This window comes from Nycticebus coucang, chromosome 9 (genome assembly GCF_027406575.1).
Source record: "Nycticebus coucang isolate mNycCou1 chromosome 9, mNycCou1.pri, whole genome shotgun sequence".
In the NCBI taxonomy this organism is placed as follows: Eukaryota; Metazoa; Chordata; class Mammalia; order Primates; family Lorisidae; genus Nycticebus; species Nycticebus coucang.
The window spans coordinates 126885826-126901549 of NC_069788.1; the positions used below are offsets into that span (position 1 = coordinate 126885826).

Sequence of the window (15724 nt, forward strand, 5' to 3'; positions counted from 1 at the left end):
TGCCTACAGTTAACTTTCTGGGGTTGAAAGGAAATTCTTTGCAGACAGGAAAGAAAGAAGTTTTTACGTCTTTAGTACAGAGACGTCAAAGAGCAGTCCAATAGTGTGTTATTTTCTTTCCAGAAAATTTTAACACTATATAATTACGTTCGTATGAAAAATGAATAATGTAAGCCTCTAATGTTAAAAACAGCTAGACCAAAGCCATCCAACTCAAATAGGCCTTTCCTGAAAACAAATGAAATATTATACCAGAAAATATCCATGTGAGAACAGCTCATGGAACAAGCTCTTGGTAGGGGAGAAAGTTACATGAAAAATAAAGTATTTTCTCATCGATATGCCATAGTTTGTGTGAGCCCCCTATTTCGCAGGAACGTTGACTGCACCCCAAAGTGTCACAGAAAAATACCAATCAGAAATGCATCTAGGAGCTTCCATGGCTTCTGGCAAAAACAACAGCAAAAACATCAATTAAGCTCCATCTATGGAGACAGAAATGCATTGATAAAGAAAAAGCAAAATCCCACCTACAGGGAAATTAAATAAACCGCAGCTATTTCCAAGCCCTCCCTCCAATTCAGAGAGAAAACGAGCTTCACTTCAGTCTCTGGCAGAACTGATCCCAGCAAACACAGCCAGTGTTTGCGCGTTGGGGGAAGGGACCTGCGGCCATAGCACACCTCTTCGCCGTCCCCACCAAAACTGGTCCAGAAACCTGAAAGCAGCCGCACCGCATAACCTCGCTTAGCCGGAAGAAAGCGGGTGCCGAACAGAACAGCCTCCCCGGCTCCGAGGTGACCGCGACGTGCGGCGGAGGCGGGAGGCCCTGTCGCGCCTCCCTCTCCCACCCTCCCCCGGGTGTCTGGCTCCAATCTCTGGGACTCGGAGACCTGAACCGGTTCTTTTTTCTGCCCAGGGGGGAGAACCTCCAGCGACGTTGTTTTCACAGGAGTAATTCCCGCGCTGGCAGTGTCTCAACAGCCACCAGCCAACAAGCCGACCTGACCCGCGCCGGGACCCTTGTGCAGGTCTGTGGCCCCCGCAGCCCCACCCCCTGCCTCCCCAGCCTGCGTACCCCGCGGGCCGCAGCCTGGCGCTCGCGAGCGGGCGGGGGGGGCGGTTCGGGGGCGTGTAGCCCTGGGGCTGACTTTCCGCTAAGTGAACAGCCATGTTCGCCTTCTCCAGGCGAAAATCAACCGCGGTTGAGCTGGCCAACAGCCGTCAGGAGCGCTCCCAGGGTCCCCTCCGCGGCGACTGTTTCCAAACTCCTGGGCACAATCGGCCAGGGCCCTCTCGCTCTCTCCCGGTTCAGCACCGAGGACAGCGGACACACTTTTTGCCCCAGAGGTCCCGGCGGCCGCGAGGGCTGCAGGTGTCCGGACCGCGCGCCCGCATCCCCGCGGCACCCTGCGCGCCCACCTCCCTTCCGCGCCTGGCTCAGGGCAGCCCCGGGCGTCTTACTTTTCTGGCTGGAGTAACCCGGGTAATAGCCATAGTAGCCGGTGATCCGCAGGATCCGGTCTTCGATAGTGGCCACCCCGTTGGGGGCCGCCTTGACATCCATAGAGAACTTGGGGCCGCGGCCCCCGGCGCGGCGGGGCGGAGAGCGCAGCGCGGGGCCCGGGAGCTGGTGCAGGTGCCGCCGCCGCCGCCGGTGCTGATGCTGCAGCTCGTGCTCCCGCGCCCGGGCTCTGACTCCACCGCCCCGCGCGGCGCGGGCTCAGCATCACAGCGGCGGCGGCGGCGGCGGCGGAGCGGCCCCCACTCGGGCCGCCTCTCCGTCAGCCTGGCAGCGCTCCCGCCCGCCGCCAGGCGCACTGCTGTCCGCACAGCGCCCCCGCCTCCGACGGCCGCCGCGCCCCGCCCCGCCTGGCCTCAGACCCCAGTCATTAACCCTCTCGCTCTCCTGCCTGAAGCCGAGACACCCCCAACCCCACCTGATGGAAGGGATCTGTGGTCCATGGGCGTGGGAGAAAAGGCGGCGGGGCCCAGGAAGGATGGGTAAGGGAGGGAGCAAGGCGAGTGGAGCCAAGGACTGTTTGTTAATGCGAAAGGTGCACACTGGAGCGCGGGGAGACCGCGCCGCTGGGGCCCTCGGGGCGCGCACCGCGCGGGGCGTCGACACCACTCCGGGTCTGCTGATCTGCGCGTTCCCTGGCGTTAATCAGTTCTTGCAACTCGCCTATTATTTTTCTTTCTTAAGAATTGAGCCTCCGGTAGGTGGGAGGTGGAGTGATGATCTAAGTTTTACGAAACAAAGACTTTATGAGAGTTCAAACCCCCAAGTCTGACCGCCCTCGAGGCCCCTCCCCCTTCCCAGTGAAAACACCAAAGGCTCGGGGAACTCAGCTGTGCACCGAACGTTTATCTTGCTAATTTCAAGAGCTCTAATAAGAGATGATTTTCTCCTTTATTGCCAAATATATCAGGAGGGAAGCCCTTCAAACTGCAAATATCTGGACGGGTGAAACGTTTAGCTGCACTCTAGAAACTTCGTATCTGAAGCTGTGCTGAGGGAGAGCACCCTCCCCTCGGGTGTGGCTCTTCCGCTATGGCCTGAGACCCCCGGGTCACGGTAAGTGGCAATGGAGACGATTACTGTATTCTTTATCTGTAGTCACAACATCCTAAAGAAAAGTCTCCAAAGTTTCAACTCATAAAGGAAGGGGAGGGGTATTGGTGAGGGGGTCGCTTACCAGCTTAGAGGTCACTGGTCCGCCTTCCAGGCGGAGCGGCTGTGAGACCTCTCTGCCTGTCCCATGTTTCTAAAGCTCGCGGGGGAGGCAGACGGAGACACCTGAGCCACCAACACGTTCAACGCCCCCACTCGGAAACCTCAGAAGAACCAGTTTCACCTTCTGCCTCCAGGCGTTTTCTACATTGTGGGGAAGTGGGGCTTTTAAGATGGAAGAAATATGCAGACTTTCTTTAAAAAGGTAAATTAGGTCTAAGCATCTGAAAATGTACCATTAAGTTTCACAATGTGCTGAGGGTTTTCGCGGGATCTTGAGAAGGGAGCGAATCTGAGATGACTGTGGCTGGGAGGAGAGTTCTTAGAGAAACCAATTTCCTCCCACACCTGCCTTCTGGGCTGGAAGAGACAGCCGGGACCCCCTTCCTGGGTGCAAGGAACCAAAAGGTCAAAAGAAACTAAAAGGAAAAAGCACTAGGGCCGTCATGGGGAGCTAATACCATTTTAAAGCAAAAATGAAAGGTTTACGCTTTATATCTGGAAGTAATTTTCAGCACACTTTCATTTGTTTCATTATTTCTGTGGCAAACGTTATATAAATTGCATGCGTTGTTCACAATAAAATACGTTGGTGGCATTAAAGTGTCTCTTTTTTCCAACGTTTCTGTAAAATATAACATTTCCCACATTACATTTATTAGGTACTTAATAACATTCATCATAATCCACAGCAGATTGATATGTTCGTTCAGTAAGAGAGAAATTAGAAAACAATTCAAGTAAAAACCTCCCAGTGTAATAGGTATGTGTACAGACTTTAAAGACAAGTAGTTTTGTCCCATTAATGTTTGTAATTTATCTTGCCATAATTAGTGTATTTAAATTCCAAATTATACTTACTGTGTAAGTTGTTGCCTTCTTCCTGGTTTTGCTTTGTTTTTAGAAATTGCCAGAGAAGTAGATGGATCTGGATCTGATCATTTATACAAGCAGCAAATTCAGCATATATTTAAGTTAAATACTGCATTGTAAACAATTCACAAGAGTCTTTTTCTTTTCTTCTTTCTTTTTTTTTTTTTTTTTTTCAATTTTTGGCCAGGGCCGGGTTTGAACCGGCCACCTCCGGTATACGGGGCCAGCGCCCTACTCCTTGAGCCACAGGGGTCACCCACAAGAGTCTGTTTTCTAAAATAAAATTTAAAAATTCTCAAACTGACCTGAAAAAAATTTAAAATATCAGAGTGTGTACAAATGTCTCTATAATAGGATGACTAAAACCCCAAATGCCAGCAGATGCTCTAATCTAGGACACTTTTTTTTTATGGAAGGAAATAAAATCCTACAACTATAAATTGATAAACAGTAAAAGGTAAATTTCTGCTGCTAATAAGCACACTTTGGCATAAATGATAAAACTCTCTTTAGCCTTTCAAAATATCTTTTTAGACATTGTCAAAAATTTATAGAAATTATTTTAAGTGAGAATTTTTAAAAACATTTTTATGTGTTTGCATGCTCTACCAGTTTTCATGAACCAAAATACAAAAATTCAAATTTATAAAGTATGCTTTGCAGTGTTCCTCCAACCTATTCTGCAGGAACAAGGGAAAAAATATAATTTTCAAAAATGCAGATTGACTCACAAAATGGTTCATTTGATTCATGAAATGGTTCATCATGGTAGCCCCTCACATGGCCACTTTCCCTCATATTTATAAGTCGTAACTCCATTTACAAAAATTTGGTTCAAGTGAAACTTTTTAGGAATATTTTTAATGCATTAAGTACAAAACATCTGTCTGTGATTCCTGGTGAGTTTTTAATATCTGAGCCACATTTATTTTGACCATCTGATTGAGTCAGATTTATATTCGTTGCATTTATAAAAACTAGCTATTTTGTTGTTAAAAACATCCAACTCATGTGTAAAATAGTTTGTGTGATGATCACTTCCAGGCCTTGTGTCTGATGTTTAAATAACTGCCCTAAGTAATAATACTAAAAAAAAATATGTTCACTAGTTATAAATTCTATTGAAAGATGTGCAGTCTGTTGTAAAATCGTTTTAAAATACCACAACAGCCTTTACACTTTTGGAGAATTAGTAAAATAAAATGCATGGAATTTAGTCTTTATTCTGATTAGCAGCTGAGTATCAGAAAAGTTTGTCTTTAGTCCTCTTTCTAAGACAGAAACAAGTCACTTAATCTTTTTGTCCACCTGTTCAAAGTTGCCACTGAAAGATGCTGAAAGAAGGAAAATGATCTTTTTTGTTTTCCTCTGGGAGATTAATATAGTGTCCCTACCTCCTTGGACTAAGTGTAACTTGGCTGCTTGGAGAGCCAAGAATATTTAAGCTTTCATACCCAAGGGGCAACATTACTTTGTACAAACATAAGGGCTATTTGCAAAGAGTTGACCTCAAGTATTATAGTTTACAGTCTTCATGTTTAAAAGCATCTGGCATCCAGCCAAGAAATAGCACCTGGGAAGGAAAAATCGTGGTCTTAATGTTCTATTTTCAGGAAAGCTGTTTTGAGTATTTAACTACCAAGTCATCAGCTGCCCCACTGGACTGCTGACACAGCCTATCTACTCCAATCATAAGCAATGGCAGGCAATTTTAATTTATCTTGCAGCTGAAAGGAGTTAGGGACCCAGCATGATGTGTCTCTCTCTGGGAAGTCAGGACAAAGTTCACTCTTCATTTTTTTTTTTTTCACATATACATGTGTTCATTAGGCTTCCACTTTTTGCCTTCACAAAATTAAAAAGGCTTAAAATTTAACAATAATAACAATGTTTAAGATAGGGATCAGAAACAAAAACCTCGCAAAGAATGAACGAAGACAAATACATTCAGAAAAGAAATCAGACAATTGCTACAACGAAGTATTAAGCAATAATAATAATAGTAATGCAAAGAAAGTAACATTCACATTGTCAAGTTAGAGTATGTCTATTATAGAAGGCTTTGACTCGGAGGTTCAGTATGGAGTCATCAATTAACTTGATGAAGTTAATTGAAGCTAAAAGTTCACTCTTCATTGACCTCAGTTGCCAGGCTCTATCCCAGGACTTTTTCTGAGGCTAAGCCTTGGAAATGCATGGAGCTTCTTGGAGAAAGTCTTAAGTAAGTAATTTCAAGACTATATTCCAATTTTAGAATTTGTCTCTGACCTCTCTCTGCCTCTGTCTCCCTCTATATGTATATCTCGCTCCCTGTCTCTCTTGTCTCTGTCTCTCACTCTGTTCCTTTCTCTCTCTCTCTCTCTCACTCTGTTTGTTTCTCTCTCTCTCTCTCCCCCCCAGTCCCCAGCAGCATACCACAGTGGCTTACAGCGTGGACTTTGGAGCCAGACTGCTAAGGGTCATATCTGACCTCACAGTGTTCTAGCTGTGTGACCTTGGGTGAGTCTTTTGAACTCTCTATGACTCAATTTTCTCATCTTTAAAATTGTACCCACCTTGTGAAGCTTTTGTGAAGATTAAGTGAGTGTATATTCATAAAGAGCTTCTGTCACTGACTGGCGTTCAATAGCATCATAGATATTAGCTGTCTTCATTACTTTGTTCTATGCATACAGAGAACCTCTGAGCTTCAGTTTCTTCCTCTGTAAAATGGGCTCATATTCTCTGCTTCCTAGCATTGCGATGATGGTGAAGTGAAATAACACAAAAATGTCTTACCAAGGCCTGGCGCACAGTGTTTACCAATCACTATTCATTTCCTTCTCCCAGCCCCACCCCGCTCTATCCCTTATTTATTGCTAGTTACTAGTAATACACACATAACGCTTCATGCACATTATTTGGAATTTCACTGTGGCATTCGTCTCCATAGGTCTCCTTTAATTCTTTCAGCCATGATACTAATCACATGCAGTCGGCTTCCTGTGCCACAGGTGCAATAGACGAGCTCAGAGGTAAGTGCTTTGCAGAAAGAGAAGCTGCTGAAGGCCAGCCATTCTTCCTGTTCTTGGAGGAGACATGAGGACAGGGACAGTTAGCTTAAGACTGGAGAAGGGACAAAGGCTGGGGGTCTCCAGGTTGAGAGGGACTCAGGTACTACTTGGTGACAATGGCCTAGGGGAGTGGCAGCCTCCCTGAGTGCAGTGCAATGCCTTGATGGGGGCTGGGCATTAAGCCCCTGTGCTTCCCAAACTGAGCAAAGACTCTGGTGCCTGCCGGCTTGTCCAGAAGCAGCAGAGCCACCAGGTCCCAGAGGATCCCATGTAGACTTGACTAACATACACCTCAGTGATGCCCAGTGGGCTGAAGACCAGAGCACCTCCGAAATGCTAGAGCTAGACACAGATCTCCCGGTGGAGTAAACTGGAAGCAGGGGAGCTCTAGCCAGACTGAGACTGCCTCTCCCACTATTTTATGGGGAATGGGGACTCAGAGTAAGATTTACAGTAATTTAAAGCAAATAAAGTTTTTTTTAAACCTTTTTGAACAGCTGTGTTGGTGGTTATACATTCGAACTTGCTACATATTCATTTTATAAATAAGCCTTTCTGTAATTTAAATGTATAAAAATGCCATACATGCCACAGCCTCAAACCTGCTACATCTTATTTGTCATACAGACTTTCTGTAACATTAACTGCTAAAAATGTCCACCCTGCTGTGATAGTCATTGAGGCGGTTGGCCAAATATTCATGGTTTTTCCTCTTTTACACTTACGGTAGGGCTGCACATCCTGCCCCCTTGTGGTTGTGGGGGACGGAGTGTTGGGGACTAGTGCTGGCTGTGAACAGAAAGGACAATTAAGGTCCTAAACACTCAGGGTTCTCTCTTTCCCTCTGTCTGTCATCATGACGGTCAATATTCAAGACGACTTTGATATAAAAAGTGAAATTACTAAAAAAAATCAAAAGGAGCTTGAATTCCTTCCATAAATGCTACATTTAATTTTCAAATCTTGTTCTTTTTATTCTTTGTTTTCCAAAGATAAGTTATGTGTAAGCACTACTAGTTCCTAAAACAATTTATCAATAAAGCATATGAAGACAAAATAGTTAGAAAGAAACATCATGAGTGTCACACAAAATCTGAGAGAACAGAAAATTCAAAACTCATTAGATGGCATTGATAAGACAGACAGTCCAGAATATATGTTCAATACTCTCACATCTTCAATGATAACTATTGCCAAAAGCCATTTCAGGAATGACTTTCCCTTTAATTTGCAGGAAATCTATTCACAAGGTTTTATTTCAACGTTATTTTCAGGGTCCATGATTCCTATCAATAGAACTTGCTCTTCAAATACCCTGAAAAAATACAGGCGTATTTAAATGGACATGTTCCTCCCCCTTTTGACTACCCAGATGATGGTAGAGAGGTTCCTAGCTTATGAGAAAAAGCATAGCTCTCAAGAAAGAAGGTAAAAGGCTGAAAGAAGGTAAAATGCCTTATATGCTGCAATTTGTTTTCTCATGGCATATCTTTGCAGTGACCCTATCTGCACAGATTCCCATCAACCTTACACAGAATAGCCAGATAGCACCGCACCTCATGCTGACGCTGAACTGTTGGTGTCAAGACATGAAAGTGCATCTGCTTGGCTCAAGCATGTTCAGCCTGAAAGTTCAGGAGACAGATGCAGCATTTGGCAAACCTGTGGTAATGCGAGGTACGGATGGGGCATAAATTCCTCTCCATTCTATTCTGAAGGGACTACCCTGAGAAGCTGTCACTGACACAGCCTCTTGTCCCCAAGATTGAGTAATATGTCTCACTGGTCATTCTTAATGCCCAATTACGAGTTAAGTAACATGCTTTCAGCTCTATTTCCTAGAGAACACAGGTTAAGACATTCATTTTCCCAGTTGCCGAGCTCTACACATCACATCACTCACACCAGATTTTCAGTTAGAAGCTAAGGGCGAAACCATGGGCCATGTCAGCCACGGACCAGCAGTAGCTTTCCCTTGTTCATGCAGGGACCTTGGATGTGCAAACGTTAGGCTGAATATTTCCATTGTATAAAGGACAAATTCAATTCTCCCTTGTTATACATAAATCTATGACAGAATTTGGTGTGTCCCCAGAGCTATCAAACAGCATTATCCTAGGGAAGGTCAATGGCATTGTGGGTATCTATCACAACATTATTGACAATTAAATAATAGAATCAGTGCAAATGTTCAAGAAATAGAAAAATAGTAAATCACAGTGCATCCCTTGGATAGAATATTCTGTAGGTCTTAAAATTATGGTTATGGTTATAAAGACGATGGAGCAATGAGAAAATCCTGAGGAAAAAAAAAATCAGAATTCCAGATTGTACATGGACATCCACTGTGATTTCATATTTTTTAAAGCAGGGAAATGATTGTTAACATATTCAAAATTCAAAAAGTGGTCATGAGAATAGTGCAATTATGAGTAATTTTTCATTTTCCGAATGTTCTGCAATGTAACTGCTGATGTTAACATGAATACACATACCAAACCCTAAACCCTTTACCAGCTCCTTATTCTCCAGTGTGACCTGTTCCATGTGCAGTGTGCCAGAGTGTGTGCTTGACTGCACATTAATTTTAGCAGTAATTGCAATTATCTCCTTTCCACGGAAGGTGATGAAGTCTGACTAAAGGTCTCTAATTCTGCTGCTCTCCATGTTCTTATAAATAATAAAACAGGGCTCCATGACAACGAGTACATAAAAGGTTTTGTAAAATCTCAAAGTAGTCCTAAAATCTGTAGCTTCTTAAGTAATAAAGTGCTCAAGGTACACAGTTGTCTGGACAGAAGTCTTACTGCTTCTCTGAAGCAGAACCAAGTCATAAGAACACCTGTGGTTGGTCAGTCCTTACAAACGCTTCTGCATCTGACTACTGCCACTCCCGCTTCAGCTATTTCTAAAGCAATTTCTCCTCTGGAAAGCTTTCTGTGATTACCCAGTCCCCCTTCCTGGAAGGGCCAGGCATTTGTCTCACAGAACTCTTTCCCTGCTGTGGGGGTTGCATAATTAGGTTCCTCAAAGGTAGGGGCTGTGTTTTGTTCAGGATTATATATATGGCTGGTGATTCTCAGAGTGTCTGGTGCATACCAGGCAATCAAATCATGTAATAAACAAAAGCTTTCATTAAAACCTTCGAATCACTTTTTCAAAGTATGAATAACCACAGACATTCAGAATAAAGACTTATCTAGGGATCAGAAATGTAATAACTGGCCCAATGCAAAGTTTATAAATGAGGAAACTGAGGCTTGAAAACCTAAGCCAGTGGTTTTGAACTGCCGCCTGTGAGTCTTTGACAGCCCTCGTCACACTCAGTGGTCATCCTTTCCCTCACACAACACAATGCTACCTTCTCCCATGTGGCTTTCTGACTGCTCCTTATGTGCAATCAGATCAAATGCTCCCAGGTCTTCATCCATTGCCTCCTCCTTTCAGGGCAGCACGCGATCTGGTCTGGAGGGACTCAGCACACAGAAGTAACACCCATCAAGGGCTCTGATAAATTAAATTGAAACCCAAGAAGATGTCTATTTTCCAAAATTATACTTTTGGCATAATCAGTACCTGGTTACTTCTCCAATGTGGCATTCAGTAGAGTTGAACTGTTATTCCTTATCTTTGGGGGGTGGGGTGGGGATAAATAAATAGTTTGAGTTTTCTATAATGTGAGTAAATAGATGGAATTATACATCTTCTTGTTATAGGCTTGGTATTTTCAACCTTCACTGCCAGAAATAAGATGGGCTCAATTTGACAAATCTTTTGGGGATCTTGATTAATTAGGAGGTAATTAATCAATTAATCCTCCCTTATGTGTAATCTTCTGCCGTAATGTTCAGGAGATGTGTTTCTTCACTGATGATGTAAAGACATCATCAACTGGGCATACAGAAGGTGGGTACCACACATTCCTCTTCTTCCCTTTTCCCTAACTCCCTTCCTTCCTTCACCCTCCTCTGTCCTGAAGTCCACTAGGACCTGCTTCTACTGCAGTAATCTCAAATTGCACTCCTGGTATCTAGACTTTACCAAACAACTTCAAACCCCAGTGGCTTAAAAGACCAACCATTTATGACATCTCATGATCTATTGGTCGAATAGGTGGTGCTGCTGAGCTGTCCAGGCTTGGCTAATCTTGGCGGGGCTCGCTCATGCATTTGTGGTCAGCAGGCAGATCAGCTGGGGATTGAATAGTCTACGATGGCCTGTCACATGTCTACTGGATGGCAAGGCCAGGACAACTGGGTCACATGTCTTACCCAGAAAGCTAGCCTAGGCTTGCTCACAGCAGCAGCAAAGTTCCAAGAATGAAAATCAAGTATGAAAGACCTTTTGAGACCTAGAACTTACCTCTGTCATGTTCTATTAGTTAGATTAAGCCCAGATTGATGGGGTGGAGAAATAAATTTTGCCTCCTGACAGGATTGCTGCAAGAAACTGTGGTCATTTTGGGGTTTTACAACATCCGACCAATGTAAATCAATGCCAGTGTTGTTAAGAAGATTAATTGGAGAGATTCGATCAGAGTGTCCTTTCTGCAAAATGTGTCCTTTAATAGAATTTCTGACTCTAGATCAACAAAGCAACCTTCCAATTATAGGTTAAGAGGAGCAATGTGGAAGTAACTTCATTAAGCAAAATCTGCAGTAAAATGTTCCCTCCACCTGTGATATTTGATGTGAATAGAAACCATAGCCTTTTGCATGACATGCCATTCCAAACCCTCTGAAAATGGGGAGTAAGCAGTCGGACACCCACACATGCTGGGTCTGCATAAAGTTGGTACAATCAGGCATAACAGAACAAAGAAACACTGCCAGTCTGACTCATCAGGCTGCTCACAGCCAAAGTAAGAAGGAGAGCCTGGGAAGTCGGGACATTCACTGTGCCTGCCTTTCTGAGTGCATTCATCTCACCACAGACAAAGATCTGACTAACTTCCATCCCTACTGTATTCCTGGTTTCTTAGAAACATGAATAAATCCTTTAAATCTATATTTTTGCATATAATACAGTATCTGTTGAAGAAAAAGAGGGGGATGGAAATTCTGGGAAGATGGCCGACTAGTAGCAACCCTCAGCAGAGGCTCTTGAGCAGAGGAAGAAAAACTAAACAGAATCAGACTCTATAAAGCAAAAGACGGGGAGCTGAGCCAAGAAAGAAGTTCGGCAAGCTATAACTCCAAGGAAGAGCATTCAAGAAAACAAATTACAGGTACAAAGCCTATCCACTAGAGGATGGGAAACCCCTCCCCCAAGCAGGGGGCCTGTTGCCAGCTATCTGCAAATGAGCAGGGAACAAAAGACTTCTCATTTTACCTTGCTGGAGAGAGCAGCTAAACTCCAGGTCTCTTTCTCCAAGGAGGTCCCACTTATGAACCTAGACACCACCCTGCCAGGCATAAGATTGAAAAGATATTTTCCCCTGCAAGTCCAAACTCCCAGTCCACCCTTTCCCCCTCACATGGCAGACTGAAGTTCTGCCCCCTGCAGAGCACAGAGTGTTTGGTCTTGTCCTGAGAGAACTGGGCATAGTGTGGATCACCAACCATCAGGATGGAATCTGTGAGTAATGGGGAAGAAAGAGGGTGTGGGAGAAAAGGACACTCAACAGGAGGAGGAGCAGTCCCCTGGTTATGACTATGCCCAGCCAGTGGTAGTGTTGACCCTCAGTTTGGGCTGTGTCTGATGTGATGGGAGGCAGAACGCCTGGCTATGATGGCACCCATAGTGGAACAGTGGTTGCCCATGTGAACTGAGTTCAGCAGACAGGGCTGGTCCCCAGCCCCTGCTGGGCCTGTGAGCAGAGGCTTTATAGGTGTGGACTGTGACCTGAGAGCAAGGATCTGGTCCCCTGACTGCAACAGAACCCTCGAGCAGTGGCTTACTGAGTGTGAACCAAGACCGGAGGGCTAGGACGTGGCCCACTGTCTCCAGTGGGGCTGGTGAGCAGAGGCTTACCAGGTGAGGACTGAGACCTGCAGCTGGAGTGCAGTACCCTGACTCCAACAGAGCCTGTGAACAGAGGCTTGCCAAGCAGTGGACTGAGACAGGCAGGCAGGGGTGTGGTCCCCTGACTCCAACTGGTCTGGCAAGCAGAAGCTAGTTGTGGGTGGACTGAGACCAGAGGGCGGGGTGGTGCCCTGACTTCAACAGAGCCTGCAAATAGAAGCTTGTAGGCAGTGGACTAAGACTGGCAGGTGGGGGTGTTGTCCCCTGACCCCAACTGGTCTGGCAAGCTGAGGCTAGCTGGATGTGGACTGAGACCAATGTTTGAGGGTGTGGCCCCTTGCTCCAGCTGGGCCTGTGAGCAGAGAAGTGAACAACAGTGTGGACTGAGTCTGGCTGGTGGGTGTATAGGTCCCTGGCTCAAATTGTTCTGTTGGAGACCCTTCAATCCCTCTCTGTTGGGCAGGGTTTGCACTGCCTGAGACAATTTGGTTGTAACCCGTGTCTGGGGCTGTCCACTCAGGGGCATTCTGAGGTTGACCTTCGAGTTCTGTAGTGGAAAAGAACTGAAGGGTCAGGGCTGGGTGCCACAGCTGTTTGTATCTCTTCATAGTCAAGATTCAAACCTAATAATGTGGTTTCTTAGGATAGGGTAGAGGTTGGCTGATATCAAAACAAAGCTATAGCTTTGCTCAGTGACAGTATTGTAGCCAATGAAGTTTATCCAAGGCTCAATTATTGCTAATTGAAAACAGAGCTAGCTTATGCTATCTCATCAAGTAGGTCCTCAGAGTCTCTGGCTAAAATTCTGGAATGGGACTTTGTAAGGTTGTAGAAGACAAGCCACAATTACAAAGCCTAGCACTTTGGTAAGGGGCTATCTCTACTACCTGGGAAGCCTCAACAATTCAATCTCACCCTACCAGCTCTGATAACTAAATGGTGGAAAGTAAACATGGTGCAGACCCAACAGAAGAACTCTGGCAACATGAATAACCAGAGTAGATCACCCCCCCACCCCCAAGAAATAACAAAGGAGATACAACTGAAGAGGCCATGCACAGACAAATGCAGCAATGTCAGAACAAATTCAGAATGTGGATTGCAAATAAGATGAATAGAATGTCAGAATGTGGATTGCAAATAAGATAAATAGAATGGAAGAAAAGATGTAAATTGAATTCCAAAGAGTAGTTCTAAAGTTGTCTCAAGAAATTAATGAATTCAAAGCCCAAGTCACCAAAGATATGGACATAATGAGAAAAGAGATATCAGAGCTCAAGGAAATGAAAACATTAGTCGAGGAGCTCCAAAATACAAGAGAATCCCTCAGTAATAGAGTTGACCAGGCAGAAGACAGGATCTCTGAAACTGAAGACAAAGCTTTTGAACATTCCCAAACACTCAAAGAGGCAGACAAATGGAGAGCAAAAACTGATCATTCCCTGCGAGAGTTGTGGGATCACTCCAAAAGATCAAACATTCTTCTTATAGGAATTCCCAAAGGAGAAGAGGACGGTCCTAAAGGTACAGATGCTCTACCCTAAGAGATTTTGGAGAAGAATTTCCCAAGCATTGCGAGAGATACAGAACTTCAGATAGGAGACAGTTTCAGAATCCCAGCAAGACTCAATCCAAATAAAGCATCTCCTAGACACATTGTGATTAACTTTGCCAAAGTTAAGATGAAGGAGAAAATTCTGCACGCAGCCAGACATAAGAAAAGCATCACCTACAAAGGGAGAAATATCAGAACTACTTCAGATCTCTTAGCCGAAACATTTCAAGCCAGAAGAAGATGGTCATCGACTTTCAGTCTCCTAAAACAAAACAACTTCCAGCCCAGGATTCTCTATCCAGCTAAACTGAGTTTCATTTGTGATGGAGAAATCAAATACTTTAATGACATAGACATGTTGAAGAAATTTGCCATAACTAAACCAGCTCTCCAGGATATTCTCATACCCATCCTCCATAATGACAAGTGCAATGCTCTACATCCAAAGCTAACTCAACTCAGAAATTTTTTAACAAAATCCAACTTCTGGGCGGCGCCTGTGGCTCAAGGAGTAGGGTGCTGGTCCCATGTACCAGGTGTGGTGTGTTCAAACCCAGCCCTGGTCAAAACTGCAAAAAAAAAAAAAAAAAACCTTCCACAGTGGTGAAAGGATTAAAAATGTCCACTGGACATCTGAAAATCATGACACCCAATATACAACCAGGCTTATCAATTCTCTCAATTAATGTGAATGGCTTAAATTGTCCTCTAAAAAGGCACAGGCTGGCTGACTGGATATATAAACTGAAACCAGATATCTGCTGTATACAAGAATCATACCTTACCTTAAAGGATAAAAATAGACTCAGGGTGAAGAGATGGACTTGTATAGTACAGGCAAATGGAAACCAGAAAAAAAGCAGGGGTTGCAGTTTTAGTAGCAGATACAATTGGCTTTAAACTGACAAAGATAAAGAAAGATAAGGATGGTCACTACACATGTGTCAAGGGAAACACCCAACACGAAGAGATTTCGATAATTGACATTTATGCATCCAACTAGAATGCTCCTCAATTTATAAAGCAGACCATAATGGATATGAACAACTCAATATCTTCCTGCACTATAATAGTTGGAGATTTTAACACCCCCTTGACAGTTATAGATCCTCCGAGAATAAACTAAACAAAGAACTATTAGACTTAAACCTGAACCTAGAACAAATGTACTTTACAGACCTCTACAGAATATTTCACCCTAATAAAACTGAATATACATTCTTCTCATCAGCCCATGGGTCATCCTCCAAAATAGACCGTATCCTAGGACACAAGACTAACCTCAGCAAATTTAAAAGTATAGAAATTATGCCTTGTATCTTCTTGGACCACCATGGAATAAAAATTGAACTCGACAGCAACAGGAATCTTCATACTCAAACAAAGTCATGGAAGCTAAATAATCTTAGGCTGAATGATAGCAGGGTCAAAGATGAGATTAAGAAGGAAATCACCAAACTTTTGGAACAAAATGATAATGAAGACACAAATTATCAAAACCTGCGGGATACTGCAAAAGCAGTCCTAAGAGGTAAATTTATAGCA

General features: G+C 44.1%; 1 protein-coding gene and 1 pseudogene across 1 annotated transcript in view; one reads left to right on the top strand and one right to left on the bottom strand.

Moving 5' to 3' along the window:
* SLC35F4 (solute carrier family 35 member F4) overlaps positions 1-1830 on the bottom strand; it is a 286744-nt gene extending 284914 nt beyond the window's left edge. Inside the window, exon 1 of the mRNA XM_053603574.1 lies at positions 1465-1830. Coding sequence (XP_053459549.1) covers positions 1465-1567 — 103 coding nt within the window. The 5' untranslated portion in view covers positions 1568-1830. The remainder of the gene's footprint in view (positions 1-1464) is intronic.
* Positions 1831-13305: 11475 nt separating this feature from the next.
* On the top strand, positions 13306-13461 carry LOC128594979 (uncharacterized; annotated as a pseudogene).
* The last annotated feature ends 2263 nt before the right edge of the window (positions 13462-15724 follow it).